This window comes from Gorilla gorilla, chromosome X (assembly GCF_029281585.2).
Source record: "Gorilla gorilla gorilla isolate KB3781 chromosome X, NHGRI_mGorGor1-v2.1_pri, whole genome shotgun sequence".
In the NCBI taxonomy this organism is placed as follows: Eukaryota; Metazoa; Chordata; class Mammalia; order Primates; family Hominidae; genus Gorilla; species Gorilla gorilla.
Genome location: NC_073247.2, coordinates 112963905 through 112986750, shown reverse-complemented (window position 1 = coordinate 112986750; position 22846 = coordinate 112963905). Strand labels below are relative to the sequence as shown.

General features: G+C 40.1%; 2 protein-coding genes across 3 annotated transcripts in view; one reads left to right on the top strand and one right to left on the bottom strand.

Moving 5' to 3' along the window:
- DRP2 (dystrophin related protein 2) overlaps positions 1 to 20649 on the bottom strand; it is a 149461-nt gene extending 128812 nt beyond the window's left edge. For both annotated transcript variants that reach the window (XM_063703347.1, XM_031006068.2), the window contains exon 1: positions 20499 to 20649. The gene's annotated coding sequence lies outside the window, so the exon portion shown is untranslated. The remainder of the gene's footprint in view (positions 1 to 20498) is intronic.
- On the top strand, positions 19609 to 22249 carry LOC129529830 (uncharacterized). Its single transcript, XM_055375815.2, has 2 exons — positions 19609 to 19725; positions 20537 to 22249. Exons 1-2 carry the CDS (start codon positions 19609 to 19611, stop codon positions 21125 to 21127), a joined length of 708 nt encoding a protein of 235 aa, XP_055231790.1. The 3' UTR covers positions 21128 to 22249.
- The last annotated feature ends 597 nt before the right edge of the window (positions 22250 to 22846 follow it).

Below are 22846 nucleotides of genomic sequence, written 5' to 3'. Positions count from 1 at the left end.
TATCTCATTGTGTTACCAAACAATGAGATATATCCAATACTCAAATCTTTAAAAAAAATCTTTAATGCCTCTATTTAGCTGGTTTCCTAAGCATGTGCTTAATCTACCTATTATTAGGCCATCAAGGACGGGGATCAGTCAAATTAATTAGGTTCCTGGGGTTGGAAAGCACATAAGGGAGGGCCTGCTCAGTGTAAAACATTTCCAACACCAAAGCAAGATTCAAAAATGACTAACTCACAATCTCTGTCTAATAGGGGAGGCAGACACCTCCTCAAACAACTATTAAACAAAGTGGAATGAGAAAAGTGCTATAATAAGGCAGTGGAAGTGCAGAGGGGTGTTAAGGCATGCAATTCTTCCAAAGTACAGTGTTAAGCAGCCCCAAACATCACCAAAGCAGCCTAGATCCTTACCCCTATGCAGCTACCACATTAAGCCAGAGTTTTCTTGGAAACAGCTATAAGAGCAGGGAATAGGGCTCTTGGAGATATACTGTGCTGGACCTGAGAGGTATATTTGTCATTTTCTCATTTCAATGACTATTCATACTTACTACCCACTGAGTAACCTTTCAGGCCTGGCCTCATTATTTTTAGTCTTATATCAATTTGTAGGACTGTACTGAAGAATAGCGGTAAAGTGCTTTGTAATTCTACGGTGTGTTATAAATAATAATCTCTCATTGCAACCATCTTACCAATAATAAGCAAATCCTACTCCAGCAGTTCCACATTGTCCCCTCTCCAATCTACTATTTTACCTGAATCATTCCCATTACACTTCTTTGTATCAGAACACTCCAGTTTCTGGAGATAATGGTTACAATCAGCTAAACCTTCGGAGAGCCTTTGTAGTCTTAGAAGCAGTTTGATTCAGTATTTTGCTTCAGAAATAGAAAGCAAGCCAGGGAGATTGCTCCCACTTCATAAATGGAGACAATGAGGTACATAGAGATTAAGTGACCCAATAGTTTAAAAGGAAATATTACCAGACTGAAGTTCTGTGTGTCCTCCCTATCTTACCCTCACTCTACCCACAAGAAAACTTTAGCTATTAAGGTTGTGGGTTTCGGATGCCTACTCCCCAGGTCCCAAGCCTTTCTCCTAAGAGTAGCTAAGAGTAAGCAGGCTGCCAGAGCACAGCTAACTCATATTCAACAGACCAGAGAAGGCAATTTCACTTTTGAACTGCTCTCTACTTTCCTGAAGTGGGACTCAATTGTGCTTGAAAATGCAAGCACAACCTAATTGCCCTCAACCATCTGTCTAAACTTTCCTCAGAGCAATGGGCCAAAAACACGTGACCCTGCCTAAGGGAGGCCTTGGGGAAGCCCTTTGGAAATTAGAGCCCTCTAATCATTTATTTATTCAAATATTTATTGAGTACATACTCATTTTAATACCTAAGAGTGGTACTAGCATAGTGGTTACCAGCATGGGATCTGAAGGCTGACTGCCTAGGCTCAAATCCTGATGCTACTATCTGCTTATTGATTTTAGTTTCCCTCTTGGTAAAATGAAAAGACTAAAATTGCCAGAGGGTAGGTATGAGGATTAAATGAGATGCATATGCGAAGTGCCTAGCACATTGCCTGGCACATGGTAAGTATTCAATAAATGTTAGCTAGTATTGTTATTCATGCTGAATCAGAGCAAACCTGTCAGGGATCAATGAACAATACATAATAGATAATGGAGTAAAATTTTAGGGACCTTCCACCAGTTTCATGGGCCCATTGCTGAAAGCGTTCTGGGGAAGAAGCATGTGCTAAGAAGAGCAGTAGAGAAAGTGTTGTGATTCAAGGAGGTAAAGTAGAAATTACACTTGGATGCCAGAGAATGACTTGTTGCATTACTGAAGTTTCAGAAGAATATAAATGCCAAAGAGGACACTATTGCATATCAATGCATTCCATTCTAGAGGAAAAGATTCCTGCTAACAAGCCCAGTCCTTAGCACCAATGTTTTCCATCACACTATAAAGCACAGAATTAAGGCAGTGATTCTTAGGTGCAAAGCCCAGAACCTAACAAATTACCCCCAATTTCTCCCAGCAACCCTATTTCTGGAATTAGCTCTGTGAGTTGGGGTACTTCAACTGACCCCAAGAAAAGGAAATAGTGGCCGGGCACGGTGGCTCACGCCTGTAATCTCAGCACTTTGGGAGGCCGAGGCAGGTGGATCACCTGAGGTCAGAAGTTCAAGACCAGCCTGGCCAACATGGTGAGCCCTCGTCTCTACTAAAAGTACAAAAAATTAGCCGGGCGTGGTGGCACGTGCCTGTGATCCCAGCTACTTGGGAGGCTGAGGCAGGAGAATCACTTGAACCTGGGACGTGGAAGTGGAGGTTGCAGTGAGCCGAGATCATGCCACTGCACTCCAGCCTGGGTGACAGAACAAGACTTTGTCTCAAAAAAAAAAAAAAAAAAAAAGGAAATGATGTCAGAGAGAAAAGCCTACTGATGAGCCTATTGAGAGGATTAATTTAGGACTACCTTGAGGGTCTTGGGGGTCTCCTGCTGGGGCAAGGCTCAAAAGAAATAGGGAGGGTGGGAAGTGACAGTGAGACTCTGTTTTGACTATACTAATGACTATCAAGCAGGGATCTTTAACCTCATTCCTGGCTTTCATGTTTATTTAGTGTCTATTCTGTACACAGCAGTGCCAAACATTGTAAGGGATACAAAAGAAGCAACAAATAAGCTTCCAAACTGTGATTAAATTGACGTGGGAAAAATATTCTGTATTTTCTGCCCATAACTTAATTCCAGATTGGAGAATACAATGTAACAGCTGCACGAATTGCTTTTATTTTACATACAGCACTTAGATTTAGGGCCTCTTGAACTCAATTCACAAACTGACATAAAACCATGTGTGAGTACTTCTGTTTGTTATAGGATTGCAGCCAGAACTGTATAAAATTCTCTGTTTATATTCTTTGCTGCACTGGTCTCTCGTTGGACTGGTATTCCATTGTCTTTAAACAGTAACTAATCCACTGAAATATTTCTGGTCCTTCCAGGGATCCCAAGGACATATACACAGTGGGTTAACACCATCAGCCATTCCTGTATCAGCTCTGCTGTTTTCTCTCAAATCCCTTTGCCATTTGAAGGTTTTGTTTTTGTTTTCTGCTCTCAATGGGCTGAACCTCAGAAACAGTGGGCTGGTGAACAACCATTTGTGAACAATCTAATTGTGAGAGAAGCAGGACAATGGCAGACTGAGCAGAATGAACCCTAAGCATCAACAAGCTATGAACCCATGTATCGGTACACTCTCCAGATTCCTCAGAGTTCCACACACCTCCCACTTAGGGTAAGAAGGCTCACAGTGAGGGGGAGGTATGAGGCAGAGGCAAGTACTTTTCTATGATTATTTTTCTTTTCTGCAAGACACGCTCAGAGTTCTCCTTTGATAGTGTGGGATGGGTTAGGTGTAGTTCATCTTGAAAGCAAAAAGACAGCCTCTTTCACCCATGTGAATCTGATTATACTTCCTGACTCCCACAGAGACGAACCAAGCACCCACGCTGTCTAGTCTTTTCTTCTGTCCAAGCTAGCCAAAAGATATCCTCTTACTGAAAGCTTGCAGCTACTGCTATTACTATTACTACTGCTTTTTATCACTGTTTCCTGCTCTTGGAAAACCTCAGCCTGATAGCGCAGGAACTGAGAAATTAATTCTAACCTCAAAAGGGGATAGCGTCTGTGAGACTTGCAAGAGGGGCTGATATCCGCCAGTCACTAGGCAGAGAAGAGCATTCCAGGCTGAGCAAACAGCATGAGCAAGTGTGCAGAGGTATGCAAGTGCATTGTTCTCATATTCAAGTTCAGGAAAGTTAATAGTCTAGTGGGGCTACAGGGAAGGCCATCAGAGCAGTGAGAGTGATGCCAAAGAAACTGGAACAAGGTAGAGTGGGGCAGATTTGTGAAGCACATTGAATGCCATGTTAAGGGAATTAAACTTTCTTTTTTAGGCAATGAGGCATTCTAAGCAGATGAAACACAATTCAATTCACGTTTACAGAGAACTCTGGCAGGAGTATGGACGTTTGATTGGCAGAGATAAGGAGACTATTTAGGAGGCTCTAGCAAGGGTCTAGATAAGAAATCAGAACCACATCTAGGGTAGTGGTAGTGGGTACTAAAAGGTGGCAGGTTTGAAAAACACTAAGAAATAGTAGTATGTAGCTTAAAAAAAAACCTAGCTCTCTGGAAAAGCCAGGAAAATAGACTTCACTAGGAACAAAATTGGCCAGCACCCTGATTTTGCACTTTCCAGCCTCCAGAACTGTGTGGAAATAAATTTTGTTGTTTAAGCCACCCAGTCTGTGGTATTTTGTTATGGCAGCCTGAGCACACTAATACACATAGTATAAGATCATTAAATAGTTGCTGAATGAATATTCAAGTGTTAGGACTGATCCTAACATTTGTATTGGAATTAGTATTTTTTTAGAGATAAGATCTATTAAGACATAATGAGAAAATAGAACTAAGAAGAGGCACCACGTGACAGATCGTTGGTGATGGATTTTTCTCTGATGTAAGCTTTGCTCTGTGAGGCTAGTGAGGGGTTTCTTGCCAGGGTTTACAACAGTATCACTAGCCAAAATATCTTTCCCTGAAGATATCATATTCTTCCTCCTCCATTCTTGATTTACTTATGACATTAGAAATGCAATGGGAGGGCCAGGCACGGTGGCTCACACCTGTAATCCCAGCACTTTGGGAGGCCGAGGCAGGCGGATCACTTGAGGTCAGGAGTTCGAGACCAGCCTAGCCAATATGGTGAGACCACATTTCTACTAAAAATACAAAAATCAGCTGGGCGTGGTGGTATGCGCCTGTAGGCCCAGCTACTCGGGAGGCTGAGGCAGGAGGATCGCTTGAACCTGGAAGATGGAGGTTGCAGTGAGCTGAGATTGAGCTACTGCACTCCAGCCTGGGTGACAAAGCAAGACTCTGTCTCAAAAAAGAAAAGAAAAGAAATGCAGTGGGAGGCTGGGCACAGGGGTTCACGACTGTAATTCTAGCACTTTGGGAAGCTGAGGTGGGGGAATTGCTTGAGGCCAGGAGTTGAAGATCAGCCTGGCCAACACGGTGAAACCTCATCTCTACTAAAAATAAATAAATAAATAAATAAATAAATAAATAAATAAATAAATAAAATTAGCTGGGCATGGTGGTGGGCACCTGTAATCCCAGTCACTCAGGAGGCTGAGTCAAGAGAATCACTTGAACCTGGGAGGCAGAGGTTGCAGTGAGCCAAGATCATGCCACTGAACTCCATCCTGGGCAACAGAGCGAGACTCCGTCTCAATTAAAAAAAAAAAAGAAATGCAATGGGAGAGTTAGAAAGGTATTTATTAACTAAACAAATGTGCATTGAGTATCTACTGTGCTATACAATATGCCAATTATCTTATTTATTTTTTACCATAAGGCTTAGAGGCACTTCATATTACTCTCATTTTCAAATAAATAAATTGAGACTGATTGAGGCTAAGTAATTTGCTCAAGGTCATCTTGTAAGTGGTATCCCACCTTTAAACTCATGTCTGACTTTTTAAAAAAATGATCTTTTCCCCTTTCTTACCCCTACCAACCAGCAGGGTGCGTTCTCTACTCAATATATCTCTTGGCTTCTGCTTATTTCCACACAGGGGTACTGTGCTGATTGCTCTACATGCATTCTCTGAATTCATTCTCATGACAACCCTAGGCATCTAGCGCAGTTTCTGGCAAATAATAAGTATTCAATAAATACTTTTTAAAAGATTAACTGTGTAACAATAATAGTAACTAACATTTATTTTGTCTTCTATGGGTCAGCATCCATTCTAAACACTTCACATACATTAACTCATTTAATTTCAACAACACAAAGAGGTAGTGACCATTATTATCAATTTTAGAGATGCTTACCAATTATAACTTTTTAGTGCTTTTGGCTCTAATGGGTGTCAGTTGCTGGCAGGAGTTGTAGTGATAGCAATAGTATTTTCAGCCGTAATCAAGGTGGTAATACTTGGGTAGATCTAGACTGATTGTGATAATGTCTCTAACAGTGCAACAAAAGTTACAAGCTTGTGGGCTCTACCTCAGGACTATTACTTTCTGATTTTTGGGTATCACTCTTCTTCCTTTTGTCCCACTCCCTTTCTCCCTTTCACTATGCCATGTATCCGAAATCTCTGTAACTAATTTTATTTCAATAGTTTTTGGTTACATGGGTGAGTTATTTAATGGTGAATTCTGGGATTTCAGTGCACCCGTCACCCAAGCAGTATACATTGTACCCAATATGTAACCAATTATTTTAAGAGTTTGGGTCTCCCTCTGTCACCCAGGCTGGAGTGCAATGGCATGATCACAGCTCACTGTAGCCTCAAACCCCTGGGCTCAAGCTATCCTCCCACCTCAGCCTCCCGAGTAGCTGGGACTACAGGCATGCACCACCACTCCTGGCTAATTTTTAAAAATGTTTTTGTAGAGACAGGGTCTCGCTATGTTGCCTAGGCTGGTGTCAAACTCCTGGCCTTAGGCAATCCTTCTGCCTCTGTACAAAAATGCTAGGATTACAGGTAAACCATCGTGCCCAGCCAGTAACTCTTTTTTTTTTTTTTTTTTTTTGAGACAGTGTCTCACTTTGTCACCCGGGCTGGAGTGCAGTGGCACAATCTCGGCTCACTGCAACCTCCGCCTCCTGGGTTCAAGCGATTCTCCTGCCTCAGCCTCCCGAGTAGCTGGAATTACAGGTGCATGCCACCACGCCCAGCTAGTTTTTGTATTTTTAGTAGAGATGGGGTTTCATGATGTTGGTCAGGCTGGTCTCGAATTCCTGATCTTAGGTGATCTGCCTGCCTCGGCCTCCCAGAATGCTGGGATTACAGTCGTGAGCCACTGCGCCCGGCCAACTAATTCTTTTTATTAAATTCCCTTTTTGGAACACCAAGAGTAGTTTCTCTTTACCTAGCTGGACTTTGAATAAGACCTAAAAGAACTTAAAGATGAAACTACTGATTCTCTATTGACAATCTTTGAGAAACAGTGACGATTACCAGAATAGCAACAGAGGGTTGAAAACAACAAAGCATTGTACTTTTTCAAAGCTTTGGGTTTTTTTGTTTGTTTGTTTTTGTTTTTGTTTTTTTGGAGACAGAGTCTCACTCTGTCACCCATGCTGGAGTGCAGTGGCATGATCTTGGCTCACTGCAACCTCCACCTCCCAGGTTCAAGCGATTCTTGTGCCTCAGCTTCCTGAGTAGCTGGGATTACATGCATGTGCCACACACCCGGATAACTTTTTGTATTTTTAGTAGAGACAAGGTCTCACTATGTTGGCCAGGCTTGTCTCAAACTCCTGAGCTCAAGTGACCCCCCAACCTCAGGCTCCCAAAGTGCTGGGATTACAGATGTGAGCCACTGTGCCCGGCCTTTTAACCTTTTATATTGTAAAGAATAACACATACTGAAAAGTGAGCACACAAATATATAACTCAATGGTTTACCAGGAATCAAACAGCCATGTAACCAGCACCCAGGTCATGAAAAAGAACATCTCCAGCAGCCCAGAATCCCCCTGCCAACCACTAAGGCCTTTCTCTTCCACTTAAGTAATCATTAACATGCCTTTTAGGAGAATCATGCCCTTTTTTTATATATATATAGCTTTTCCACCTAAACATGCATCCCTGAACATTAGTGGCTTATTTTTTTTTTAATTTGAGACAGGGTCTTGCTTTGTTGCCCAGGCATGAACCAATATGCCCTGACTTAGTTCTGCTGTTTTTTGAACTTTCACATATACGCAATCAAGATACATTCTTCTGTGTCTGGCTTCTTTCACTCAACATTATATCGCTGAGATTCACCCATTCCTATGCAAGAAATTATTCATACATTTTATTGCTGTATAATATTCCATTGTATGAACAAACATGGCTGCTCAACAAGGTCTGATCTGAGGCTATATTTTAAAAGTAGATAACATCAGGCACAATACCAATTAATTAGATGACTTGTTGAGGATGACCAAGATAGTAAAGATCTAGTTGCTTACACTAGAAAAAGAGAAGGCTTGGGGCAAAGAGGAAAAAAAGTCACAGCTATTTTAAAATTTTTAAAGAGCTATTATGTAGAAGAGGAATTGAAACTATTCTCTGCACTTTCAGAGGGCAGAATCAGAACCAATAGGGAGATAGCATAAATAAGTATATTTTGGCCATCTTGTTTAGTATATTCTTGTCCTTACCATCCCATAAAGTTGGAGATAATCTGGTCAGATAGGCATGCTGTAGCAGCACTAAATATAGATAAACTAAAATGATCTGCATGACTAGCAGCCTGAGCCAAGGCTTCCAAACACAATAAAACGATTCTAGAAATAATCCTTAGCATTCTCTGCATGCTTTCCTTTGAGAGAAACTTTTCAGCTGGAGCAAGCAGAGGCAAATCGGTAGGCTAGGAACTGTAGTAGATACTGACTAGTGCCAAGAGAACTAAAAATGTGGAGACCTCTGAATTGAAAAATCAGGATGCCATTTGAGTTTCACACTAATCTTAAAAATCATTCCCTATACCAGATCATGTTGGGAATCTTTCTAACAAAAAGGTGACCTTGAATATATAGTCTGAGAAAAAAGAGAGCAGAAATTTCTTAGAGCTTGTGTGTGTGTGTGCACATGCATGTTGCGCATGTGCATGCTTTTTGCCTTAGGGAGTTATAAAGTTCAAACCAGATAAAGTAAATATAAACACTTCATAAACTCTTAGGTGCATTAAACTAGAAGATGAACTTAAAGAAAAAAACAAAGTGTCAAAGAACTCAGAAGAATCAGCCTAAAGTTCGAAACCAGGGTTTAGGCTGAATGATTTTTCAGAAATGAAGTTCCTCAAAATTTCCTAATGAAATTCTTGAACAGAATTAAAGACATAAGGAGAATCCACCTCTAGAGAGGGAGTTAATTTTGTGCATAATGAATAAACGCTAAAGGGTATAACATTAGACTGAGAGCCTCGGGTCAAAATTTTGCTAAGAAAATAGTCTCTTCTAGTCTACTACCTCTTTAAATACACTGGAAGAGGTTTTCCTTCTATAGGCCCATCAAAGCACTAAATGGGTTGCTTTAGTGGTAATTGCAGAAATGGCTGATAACCAAAGTGGGTTTTGCTAACGTTTCTTCCCCTAATCTAAGTGTACTGAAGAAAAAGGTATGGAACCTAGTGTTAATAGTGAATGGTAGGATAAAAAAAAGCTCTCCTAGAGCTTTCAAATTCATCTTAAGATTTGGTGGTGAATTTGTAATAATATGAGTACACTGATTTTAATTATCCCTCTTTCCATTTACTGTCAGCCATAATATGATGCTTCATTGTGCTTACGAGCTGGGGGGAATGAAGACTTAAAAAAGGACACAATATTTAAGAAAAATTCATGTCTAACAGAAAAAGTAGATGTGGTTGGATGGGGTTTTTTTTCAAGGTTGGAGAAAATGAAAACACAGTAAAAATTTTTAAATATTATTAAATAGCTGCATAAGATAGAAAATTACAAAATATTGCTTTAATTTTAAAAAATCTAAATAAATAGATTAATATATTATGCTTATTGGTTAGAAAACTCATTATTTTAATGTTAATTTTACCCAAATTGATATATAGGTTAAACACAATCTCAAAAGTAATACCAGCACGCTCTTTTTTCTGGAAATCAACAAGATGATTGGCCTGATTTAATCATTCCACATTGCATACATATACCAAAACAACACATTATACCCCATAAATGTATACCTTATGATTTGTCAATTAAAAATAATATCAATACAATTTAAATTTATAGGGAAACACAAAGGTCCTAGAAAAACCAATCTGAAAACAACAACAGCCGGGCGCAGTGGCTCACACCTGTAATCCCAGCACTTTGGGAGGCCGAGGCATGTGGATCACGAGGTCAGGAGATCGAGACCATCCTGGCTAACATGGTGAAACCCCGTCTCTACTAAAAATACAAACAATTAGCCGGGCGTGGTGGCGGGCACCTGTAGTCCCAGCTACTCGGGAGGCTGAGGCAGGAGAATGGCATGAACCTGCGAGGCGGAGCTTGCAGTGAGCTGAGATTGCGCCACTGCACTCCAGACTGGGCGACAGAGCAAGACTCTGTCTCAAAACAACAACAACAACAACAACAAAGCTGGAGGGCTTACCCTATTAGGTATCAAGACTTGTTATAATGCTACAGTGATTAAGACCATATGGTATTTATGCAATGATAGTCAAATAGACCAATGGAGCACTATATAGAATATAGAAAGAGAACCACCCATATCCAGTCATCAGATGTATGGTGAAGGCACCATTACAATTCAGTGGGAAAGGGTTAGAGTTTTTTTTTTTTTAATAGTGATGGGTTAACTGGATATCTATATAGAAAAAAATGAACTATCTCAAACCACACACAAAAATTAATTTGAGATGGGTAATAGATCTAAATGATCTAGAACAACAGAGGTTGGCAAACATTTTCCGTAAAAGGCCAGATAGTAAATATTTTAGGCTTTGTGGCTCGTATGGTCTTTGTCACACTGACTTTGATGCTGAAGTGTGAAAGCAACCATAGACGATACATAAATGAATGGATGTAGCTATGATTCAGTAAAACATTATCTGGGCCACATTTGACCTTTGGGATGTAGTTTGTCAACTCCTGTTCTAGCAAAACACATAGAAGAGTATCTTCTTGATCTTAGGGATAGGCAAGGATTTTTAAAGTAGGGCATCAAAAGTACTAACTATATAAGAAATGATAAATTGGACTTAATTAAAATTAAGAACTTCTGGTCAAATGATATCATTAAGAATACGAAAATTCAAGCCATAGACTGGGAGATTTCTGAAATACATATGACTAAGGACTTGTAGTTAGAATATGTAAAGAACTGGGCCAGGTGTGGTGGCTCATACCTGCAGCCCCAGCACTTTGGGAAGCTGAGACGGAAGGATCACTTGAGGCCGGGAGTTCAAGACCAACCTGGGAAACATAGCAAGACCCCATCTCTACAAAAAAAAAGTAAAAAAAAAAAAAAAGCCAAGTGTGGTGGCACACGCCTGTAGCCCCAGCTACTCAAGAGGCTGAGGCAGGAAGATCACTTGAGCTCAGGAGTTTCAGGCTGCAGTGAACTACGTTTGCACCATTACACTCCAGCTTGGGCAACAGAGTGATATTTCGTCTCTAAAAAATAAAAAATAAAAATATAGAAATCTTACAAAACAATAGAAAGACAAAAACTCAGTAATAAAATAGGTAAAATACCTGAACAGGCATTTTACGAAAGAAGATATCCATATGGTCAATAAACCTATGAAGAGATGCTTACCATCATTAATCATCAGGAAAATGCAAACTAAAATGACATTGTGATACTACCATACATCCAACATAATGGTTAAATTAGACAGACAAAATCAAGTGCCAATGAAGATATAGAGCTATTGAGACTGTCATACATTGCTGGTGGTGATGTAAATAAACACATAATCACTTTGGCAGTTATTACAAAAGCCAAACATACATTTCATTCTATGACGAAGAAATTCCACTCCTGCATATGAACTCAACCAAAATGAGTGTTTATATTCTATGAAAGGTATGTACAAGACTGTTCATATCCATTTTGTTCATAATTCAAAAACTGGAAACTCAAATGTATTTATACTCTAGAATGAATAAACCAATTGTGGTAAATTGACACAATGGAATTAGTACATAGCAGCTAAAAAAAAGAAGAAACTACTAGAATGTGCAATGACATGGATAAATCTCAAGAAAACAATGTTGGCTGGGTGTGGTGACTCACGCCTGTAATTCCAGCACTTTGGGAGGCCAAGGCAGGCAGATCACCTAAGGTCAGGAGTTCGAGACCAGCCTGCCCAACATGGCTAAACCCCATCTCTACTAAAAATACAAAAAATTAGCCAGGCTTGGTGGCACGTGCCTATAATCCCAGCTACTCGAGAGGCTGAGGCAGGAGAATCGCTTGAACCTGGGAGGCAGAGGTTGCAGTGAGCCAAGATCGCACCACTGCACTCCAGCCTGGGCAACAGAGTAAGACTCTCTCAAAAAAAAAAAAAGGAAAGAAAGAAAAAGAAAATAATGTTGAGCAAAAGTCAAATACATAAGTACATAGTTTGATTCCATTTAAATGAAGTTTTAAAACAGGTAATAAACCTATGGTGATACAAGTTAAAACGGTGGTTACCTTCGAGAGTATCAAGTGGGAAGGGGCATGAAGAAGTCTTCTGAGGTACTGGAAATGGTTCTACATCTTGATCTGGGTGGTAGGTAGTTAAATGATTGTGTGTGTGTATGTGTGTGAGAGAGAAAGAGATGTGTGTGTGAGGGAGACAGAGAGAGAGAGAATTAAGTGAGCTACGCTTGAAATCTGTGAACTTTTACTGTAGAAAAGAAAAAAAAATTTATTAGCTAAGCACAGTGGCACATGCCTGTAGTCCCAGTTACTTGGGAGGCTGAGGCAGAAAGATTGCTTAAGCCCAAGAGTGAAAGAGCAGCCTGGACAATATAACAAGACTTTATCTCAAAAAAAAAAAAAAAAAAAAAAAAGAAAGAAAGAAAAGAAAAGAAGAAAAATATTTAAAAAGACAATATCAATTTAAAAAAGAAAAAAAAATGGTCAATGGTCCCACTGAACACTTCAAGAAAAAAGTATGTTATCCCAGCATTCAAATTAGATAAGTAAAATAATTGCTTCTCTCTCAAATTGATTAAATCTTCCTCTAAACAGATTATTTTGCTTTTCTTTTGCTTAGATTTTTTGCTTTGGATGTGGTATCCAAGTATAATAAAGCAGAAGAGAGAATTTTCTTCCTACTCCCAGATATTAGTTTATGCCATACAGACATCATATATTCTTCAGAAGATTTGCTCTGACCCAATTCAGGATACTTTGTTTTTGGCAAATAATCTGAGTAAAAAATGCCATTCCTCACTCTGTGATTGTGTGTATATTTATAGTTTTTAATTTCCCTGGGAGTACTCATACCCAGTTTGAAAAGCACGCCTTTAAACAGCCAATCTAGTCACAATGGCTAATTGACAGGAAAAGCCTTGAAGTGCTCAAAGGGATCATTGATCCTTTTATTTCGCAATGAGCAAAGAGATCCTTAGAGCTAATTAAATTATGATCCTAATATTCTTCCCTTTCATTATTAGCAGTATTTGGCCTTGAGTTTTTTCCTGGAGCATGTGTACTCAATTAGGGGTGAGGGAAACACATGTTTTATAAAACAAAAGTGGTCATTATTCTCTGCTCCAATAAGAGTGTGTTTTATCTTTTATCATTAAAAGAGGAATCAGTATTTTTACCAGGAGTTTTCAAATACATTTTTCTTTGAAGAAAGTTCTGGTGTGTTTCAATTGTTTTAAACTAAGATTAAGCTCAGGGCAATAATTTAAAACGTTTAAATTACATATAGTGATTAGTTTTAATTTTTAGTGTGGGAAAGTGGTAATTGAAGACAACATTAATTTGGTAATGTTAAAGCATTAAGTGGAGAACAACCTTTCAATTTTCCTCACCCTGGTGTGATTTATTATATTATAGCCCATACTTGCAGTATCTATATTATCTGCTTCAAGGTATTAGATCTTATGATACTAATAATCTTAAAAAGGAGATATTTTTCTTAAGAGAGTACCAGGCACCAGGTGTGGTGGCTCACGTCTGTAATCCCAGCACTTTGGGAGGCCAAGGGGGGCAGATCACCTGAGGTTGGGAGTTCGAGAATAGGGAAGCCCCGTCTCTAATAAAAATACAAAAATTAGCTGGGTGTGATGGCGCGTGCCTGTAATCCCAGCTACTTGGGAGGCAGAGGCAGGAGAATCACTTGAACCCGGGAGGTGGAGGTTGCAGTGACCCGAGATTGTACCACTGCACTCCAGCCTGGGAGACAGAGCGAGACTCCATCTCAAAAAAAAAAAAATAAAGAGACTGGATGCAGTGGCTCACGCCTGTAATCCCAGCACTTTGGGAGGCCAAGGCGGGCGGATCAGGAGGTCAGGAGTTCGAGACCAGCCTGGCCAACATGGTGAAACCCCATCTCTACTAAAAATACAAAAATTAGCCAGGCGTGGTGGCGGGCACCTGTAATCCCAGCTACTCAGGAGGCTGAGGCAGGAGAATCACTTGAACCCGGGAGGTGTAGGTTGCAGTGAGCCGAGATCGCGCCACTGCACTCCAGCCTGAGTGACAGAGCGAGACTCCATCTCAAAAAAAAAAAAAAAGAAAGAGTACAAGGAGCAGCTTGTAATACCATATGATTTTATTCTCAAAATGGTGTAATGAAAAAAACCCATAGACTCTGGTGTTAGTAGATCTGAAAGGCAGACCTGACTCCATTATGAATGACTTTGTGTGAATTATTCAATATTTCAGAGCTTATAGTTTCTTCAACTGTAAAATGAGACTATTATAATAATGCCTGCCACACTGAAGAATCTGGATGAAAGGCATCCACACAATATCTTAGAATGTGAACTGGATATAATGTATGACAATATTTTTTTTTAGACAGGGTCTCACTCTGTCACTCAGGCTGGAGTGCAGTGGCATGATCATGGCTCACTGTAGCCTCAACTTCCCAGGCTCAAGCAACCCTCCCTCGTCAGCCTTCTGAGTAGCTGGGACTATAGGTGTGTGCCACCATACCCTGGTAATTTTTTAATTTTTTGTACAGATAGGGTTTCGCTACGTTGCCTACGCTGGTTTTGAACTCCTGGGCTCAAGTGATCCTCTCACCTCAGCTCCCCAAAGCGTTGGGATTACAGGCAAGAGCCAGTGCACCCAGCTTGATACTATTTTTAAAATTCCAGTACAATTAGGCTGACAAAGGTTTAGGTTTGGGGTTTAAAAATCTAAAAATACTAAATAGTAAAAAATGCAGTATAAAGATTTTAATAATGGTCGTGGTAATCTAAGACTGACAGAACCAGTATTTTAATGGAAAAAAAGGTTACTTTTCAATTCCTAGAAATAAGTATTTCATTACTGAGAGAATAAGTGTATATCTGTTTGGGAAGAAGGGAGTGCACAGAAAGAAGAGATTATAGGTAAGCCTCTATATTCTATTTTTAATTTTTTAATTATTTATTTATTTATTTTTTGAGATGGAGTCTCGCTCTGTCACCCAGGCTGGAGTACAGTGGCGCGATCTCGGCTCACTGCAACCTCTACCTCCCAGGTTCAAGCGATTCTCCTGCCTCAGCCTCCCGAGTAGCTGGGATTACAGGCACACACCACCACGCCTGGCTAATTTTTGTATTTTTAGTAGAGACGGGGTTTCACCATGTTGGCCAGGCTGGTCTGGAACTCCTGACCTCAGGTGATCTGCCCACCTTGGCCTCCCAACATGCTGGAATTACAGGCGTGAGCCACTGTGCCTAGCCTAAGCCTCTATATTCTAATCCACTTGTTGTAGGGCACTGATATGGGCACCCAAATATAGCTTTAAAATATAAGCAGAATGACAGACAATAGTATATATGAAATATTCTTACCAAAAGATAAGATCTACTCTAATTAAACCTGTAGGGAAAAAAGGGACAAAGGAGCATGTTAAACAATATCATGAGAATAGAATGAGCAAACTCTAGAATGTGGGAAACTTAGGAAGACAAACACCCAGTTTCTTCAACAAAAAAATTGCAAAAATAAAAAGGAACAAGGAGAACCTATAGATTAAATGAGGCATTAAAGACATATCAAGCAAATGTAATCTGGGGACCATTTAAAATACCTGAATCAAACAAATGGTTATAAAAATACTTTGAGACAATCAGGGAAACATAAAATAGACATATATCAAGGCAGTATTGTTAATGTTTTTAGATATAATTATATTAACAAGCTTTTTAAAAGAATTATTGAGACAATATTAGTGAAAATGGAAGAGTAACGGCCCCCCAAATTCAGTCCTCCGTAAAATTTTTTTGAAGCCAAAACTAGTCAGGATCAACATTTTCAGAACTCTGGAAATTAACCAAAGGCTTGCAGCAACCTGGGGAATGTATTTTAAAGAAAAACACCTGAATCTCTGTAAGAAAAGTGAGCTTTACGTCATTTTAATTTGTCCTAGTTCCATCTCCCACTCTCTAGCTCTGCAGTAGCCTTAAAAAATTACAGTCCACATTTATGAAGAAAACCAGCAGCCTGTCTGACACGTGAGGGAGCAGAAAGAGGTGGGAGCTTATTCAAAGCCTCATTCCTAAACAACTGTCATTGTTACATATGTCTGGTGGTTCCCTGGAAAATACCACTTGCTCAGAGATAACACAGTGCAAAAAGCCTTCTCCAGGGGGAGTATTTGCCAAAAACAAATACAGGCAAGTGATTTAGCTTTGCAGCTGCCTAAGGCTGTGAATAACAGTTAAGGTACACAATAGACTAATAAAAAATCTTAAACAGAAAAATTGGGGAAGAATATCTCTATAAGCACTTTGAAAACCTCCTACATTTTTCAGAAGATCTAGAAGGGCATAAGCATGCATAGGACTGTAAACATGCTCTGGAAAGACTCAAGAAGGCCCCACACTGTCATGTTTGGCTGACCTTGAGCCTTTGCACAATCAGGAAGTGAAAGCTAAGGCATAGTTGTTAATGGCCTGGGTGATTGTTGAAAGTACACCCCAACATTCACACGGAGTTCTTTGACAAAGACTAGGAGATTTGCTGGTTCTGGGCATTTAAGAAGCTCTGTCCAATCATGAACTAATCTCTAAAATAGCTGAGTAGAGAATTCAGTGGTCACATATGACAAAGAATACAGACTAGTTCAGAGAAGTCACTAAAACAACTACCCACCCACATTAGTAAAAACAAGTCAAAACAACAATAAACCTTGGTAAAGAGAGAGCATCTGATTTCCAAAGTTGCCACATCAGATTATTCAAAAGTCTAGTTTTCAACAAAAAATGATGAGTGATACAAATAAATAAGAAAGTATGGCTGGGCATGGTGGCTCATGCCTGTAATCTCAGCACTTTGGGAGGCAAAGGGGGGCAGATCACTTGAGGCCAGGAGTTTGAGATCAGCCAGCTCAACATGGTGAAACCCCATCTCTACTAAAAATATAAAAGTTAGTCAGGTGTGGTGGTGCATGCCTGTGGTCCCAGCTACTTGGGAGGATGAGGTGGAAGGATCGTTTAAACCCAGGAGATTGACGCTGTTGTGAGCCGAGATTGCACCACTGCACTCCAGCCTGGATGACAGAGTAAGACTCTGTCTCAAAAATTAATAATAAAATAAAATACAGTATAAACGTATTTTTTGTTTATAACACTTTTTCTCTCCTTATTTAAAAGGCAACTGCATAAAACAAGATTTATAAATCTGTGTTAAAAGGCACCCAATGTATATACATATAATTTGTGGTAACAACAGCATAAAGGAGGGTTAGGATGGAGCTACTAAAGAACAAAATCTTCATATACTATTGAAATCAAGTTACTGTTCGTCCAAATTAGATTGTTATAAGTTAAAAATGCTAATTGTAATACTCAGGGCAATCACTAAAAATAATTTTTAAAAACACAGTAAGTGAAATAACAAGGGAATTAGGATGTACACTAGAAAATATCTATGTTCTATACGAGTTTTGTTTTTGTTTTGCTTTTGTTTGTTTGTTTGTTTTGAGACGGAGTCTCACTCTGTCACCCAGGCTGGAGTGCAGTGGCACGATCTTGGCTCACTGCAACCTCAGCCTCCCAGGTCCTGGTTCAAGCAATTCTCGTGCCTCAGCCTCCAGAGCAGGTGGGATTACAGGCACCCACCACCGTGCCCAGCTAATTTTTGTATTTTTAGTAGAGACGGAGTTTCGCCATGTTGGCCAGGCTGGTTTTGAACTCCTGACCTCAGGTGATCCACCCGCCTCGGCCTCCCAAAATGCTGGGATAACAGGTGTGAGCCACCGCAGCTGGCACTATATGAGATTTTAAAAGCATTATCCAACTATATGCTGTCTATAACAAAAAAACTTTAGATCCAAAGATACAAATAAGTAGAAAGAGAATAAAATATGTGTATATATATATATATATATATTTTTTTTTTTTTTTTGAGACTCTGTTGTCCAGGCTGGAGTGCAGTGGTACAATCTTGGCTTACTGCAACCTCTGCCTCCCAGGTTCAAGTGATTCTCTGGTCTCAGCCTCCCGAGTAGCTGGGATTACAGGCACACGCCACCAAGCCTGGCTAATTTTTGTAATTTTAGTAGAGACGGGGTTTCACCATGTTGGCCAGGCTGGTCTTGAACTCCTGACCTCAAGTGATCTGCCCACCTCAGCCTCCCAAAGTGCCTGGATTACAGGCGTGAGCCACAGCCCCTGGCCAAAACCAAGATTTCTTTATGCAAACTAACCAAAAGAGAGTTGGAGTGGCTATACTAATATCAGAGAAAACAAACTTTATGATAAAAGTTGTTACTAGAGACAAAAAAAGGAGTGTGTGTATGGGTGAATCCATCAAGAAGATGTAACATTTACAAATATATATGCATCTAACAATAGAGCTCCAAAATACAGGAAAAAATCCTGACAAAATGGAAAAGAGAATTATATGATTCAATCACAAGAGGTGGATACCTCAATACCCAACTTCAAATAATGTGGGACTTGAACAACAAAATAAACCAGACAGAAATAACAAATATTTATAGAATACTCTATCCAACAGAAAAATACAAATTCTTCTCAAGTGCACATAAAACATTCTTCAGAATAGACAATATATTGTGACATAAAACAAGCTGCAATAAATTTTAAAGGATTGAAGTCATACAAAGTATGTTTTTGGACAAGAATGGAATGAAATTAGATATAAAAGAAGAAAATTTGGAAAAGTAACAAATATGTGGAAATTAAACAACACACTCCTAAATAATCAATGAATCAAATAAAAAGAAAATTACAACAAATAAGAAAATGTTATGAGTTACATCAAAACTAAAACATAACATAATAAAACTTTTGCAATGCATAATTTTTATAGCTACAAAATCCTATATTAAAAAATATCTTAAATCAATAATATAAACTTATACCCTAAGATACTAGAACAAGAAAAGCAAATTAAACCCAAAGCAAGAAGAGAAAGCAAATAATAGAGATTAAAGCAGAAGTAAATGGAATAGAGAATGAAAAATGATGGAGAAAAATCAATAAAACCAAAGGCTGTTTCTTTGAAAACATCAACAACATTGATAAACATTTAGCTAGACTAAACAAGAAGGACAAAAAACACAAATAACTAAATTCAGGAATAAAAGAGGGTACATACTACCAACCTTACAGAAATAAAAATGATTACTTAGGAATACTATGAACAATTATATGTCAATAAATTAGATAACATACATAAAATGGAAAAATTCTGACTGATATCAGCAAGACAGCCAACTAGAGTCAACCTGGCACTCATTCCCCTCACAAAAGGAACCAAAACAACAAATGGACAACTATATTTCAACAGGAGTGACTGAGAAAGTACACTGGAAAGCAACAGGGGAGAGCAAAATCCCTGTGGAGCATGGAAGCACAGAACAGCACCACAGAGAGGGAAACAAGGCGCTCTGCCTCTGCTACACACTGTCTCCTCCACCAGAATTACATCAAATACAGGGAGACGACTTCTTACAGGGAAAAAGTAAACTAGAGGCTCCCACCTGTCCCCATTGCCACCACAGATGCCAGCAGTCCTTGCTATACATCTGACAAGGGATTAATATCTAGAATACTAAGAAACTTAACTCAGGAGCAAAAAAAAATCAAACAACCCAATTAAAAAATAGGCAAAAGACCTTAACAGGCACTTTTCAAAAGAAGACATGCAAATGGCCAACTTATATATGAAAAAATGCTCAACATCACTAATCATCAAGGAAATGCAAATGAAAACCCCAACAAAATACCACTTCACTCCAGTTAGAATAGCTATTATCAAAACACAAAACAAAATGGTTGTTGGCAAGGATGTAGAGAAAGGAAAACACTTATATACTGTTGGTGGGATTGTAAATCAGTACAGCCATTATAGAAAATAGTATAGAGGTTCCTCAAAATATTAAAAATAGAACTTCCATATGATCCAGAAGTCCCATTACCAGGTATCATTCAAAAGACATAAAAACAATATGTTGCAGAGATCTCTGCACTCCCATGTTTATTTATATTAGCCAAGATATGGAGTTAATCTAATCTCCAACAATGGATAAAAAATGTGGTATATATATACAATGTGTGAATATAAATATATACACACACACAAATGTGGTGTATGTATATATATAATACACACACACAATGGAATACTATCCAGCTATAAAAAAGAATGAAATCCTGTCATGTACAACAACATGGATGAGCCTTGAGAACATCATGTTAAGTGAAATAAGCCAGACACAGAAAGACAAATAACACCTGATCTCCCTCATATGTGGAATCCATTTTTTTAAAAGGCTGATGTCAAACGGTCGCTTCTATCCTGGGCCGGCCGGGCAGGGGTGGTGGTTGCGGCGGCAGCTCGGGCTCCCAGCGCGCTGGGCCTCTGCACCGCCCCCGCCTCCTCCCGCCGCGGGCAGCGGCCTCCCCGGGCGCCCAGTGGCGGTGGAGTCGGGGGAGAGGGAAATTCCACCGGCCGCCTTGTGCCAGAGATAAAAGCGGGCTGCCGGCCCCATTGTCTGACGGAGCTCCCTCCCTGCTTTTTGTTATCGCCTCGCCGCCCCGCCCCTCCGCAGCTCTGGAGGCTCCTCCCGCTCTGGGTCCGCGGCCGCCCTGGCTTTCCTCGCCCTCCGCCCCGGCCAGGCCCGGGCCTCGCGCCCGCCGTGGAGAAGACAGAGCTGATCCAGAAGGCCAAGCTGGCCGAGCGCTACGACGACATGGCCACCTGCATGAAGGCCGGGACCAAGCAGGGCGCCGAGCTGTCCAAGGAGGAGCGCAACCTGCTTTCCGTGGCCTACAAGAACGTGGTCGGGGCCGCAGGTCCGCCTGGGGCGTCATCTGGAGCATGGAGCAGAATACCTACACCTCCGACAAGAAGTTGCAGCTGATTAAGGACTATCATACAGTTGCTTTGAGACAACCTAACGCTTTGGACATCAGACAGTGCAGGAGAAGAATGTGATGTTGCAGAAGGGGCTGAAATCTAAATCCATACAGTGTGTCATCCTTCTTTACTTCAAGAAGCCTTTTTACACATCTCCATTCCTTATTCCACTTGGATTTCCTATAGCAAAGAAACCCATTCATGTCTATGGAATCAACTGTTCATAGGCTTTTCACACGCAGCTTTGGGAAAACTTCATCCCTTGATCTGTGTTTGTCTTGGCCTTCCTGGTGTGCAGTTACTGCTGTAGAAAAGTATTAATAGCTTCATTTTATATAAACATAAGTAATTTCCAAACACTTATACAGGACTAAAAATGTATCTGGTATTTAAGTAATCTGAACCAGTCCTGCAAGTGACTGTATTACTGTGAAGATATGAAAATGTTGTTAATTACAGTTTGAAGAGTGTTCTACATAACTTAATTTCTACATTCCCTCCCTTACTCTTCGGGGGTTTCCTTCCAATAAGCAACTTTTCCATGCTCTTAATGTATTCCTTTTTAGTAGGAATCCAGAAATATTAGATTGAATGGAAAAGCACTTGCCATCTCTGACTGGGAGTCACAAATTGAAATGCCTCCTGTGTCACATAAGGAGGTCATATATATCTGTGGCAACAAGGAGTTTCCTTATTCACTCTTTATTTGTTGCTGTTTAAGTTGACAACCTCCCTTCCCAATAAAAATTCACTTACACCTCCCAAAAAAACAACTGATACCATAGAAGCATAAAGTAGAATGATGGTTACCAGAGATTGAGAAGGGGAGGGAAGAGAAGGGAAGATAAGGAGAGATTGGTCAATGAATATAAAGTTACAATTAGTAGGAATACTTTCCGGTGTTCTATTGTATAGTAGGGTGACAATGGTTAACAATAAGGTATTGCATATTACAAAATAGCTAGAAGAGAGGCTTTTGAATGTTCTCACCACAGAGAAATGATTGACTGTATGAGGTGATGGATATGCTAAACACCCTGATTTGATCAGTATTAGTATATATATAGAAACATCAAATTGTACCCTGTAAATATGTACAGTAATAAACTGTCAATTAAAACTACGAAATCACCAAATTATAATAAAATAAAATAAAATGAAAAAATATCAGCCAGGTGCTGTAATCCCAGCACTTTGGGAGGCTAAGGCAGGCGGATCATGAGGTCAGGAGTTCGAGACTAGCCTGGCCAACATAGTGAAACACCGCCCCTCCTCCCCCCATCTCTACTAACAATACAAAAATTAACTGGGCATGGTGGCGCGCATCTGTAGTCCCAGCTACTTGGGAGACTGTTGGGAGAAAAACAGTGTTGGGAGAGAAGCTGAGGCAGGGCTTGCATGTCTGCTAGACTTGCTGACTCCTTGCTTCGGGCACTCCCATTATCTCAAGTAGCCATGTGCTTCTCATTCACTTGATACACTGTTTCCTTTCAACCCCCTCATCCTCACCACCTGTTTCTTTGTTTGAGCACCAATAAATTGTGTGGGCTCCCAGAGCTTGGGGCCTTCGCAGCCTCCCCACTTGCGATGGCTCCCTGGTCTCACTTTCTCTCTCAAACTTTTTCTCATTCCTTTGACTCCACCAGACTTTGTCGCCCCCATGACCTGGTGTTGGGTCTGATGACCCCAACATTCCTGGCTGCCCAACGTGGGGCAACAAAGA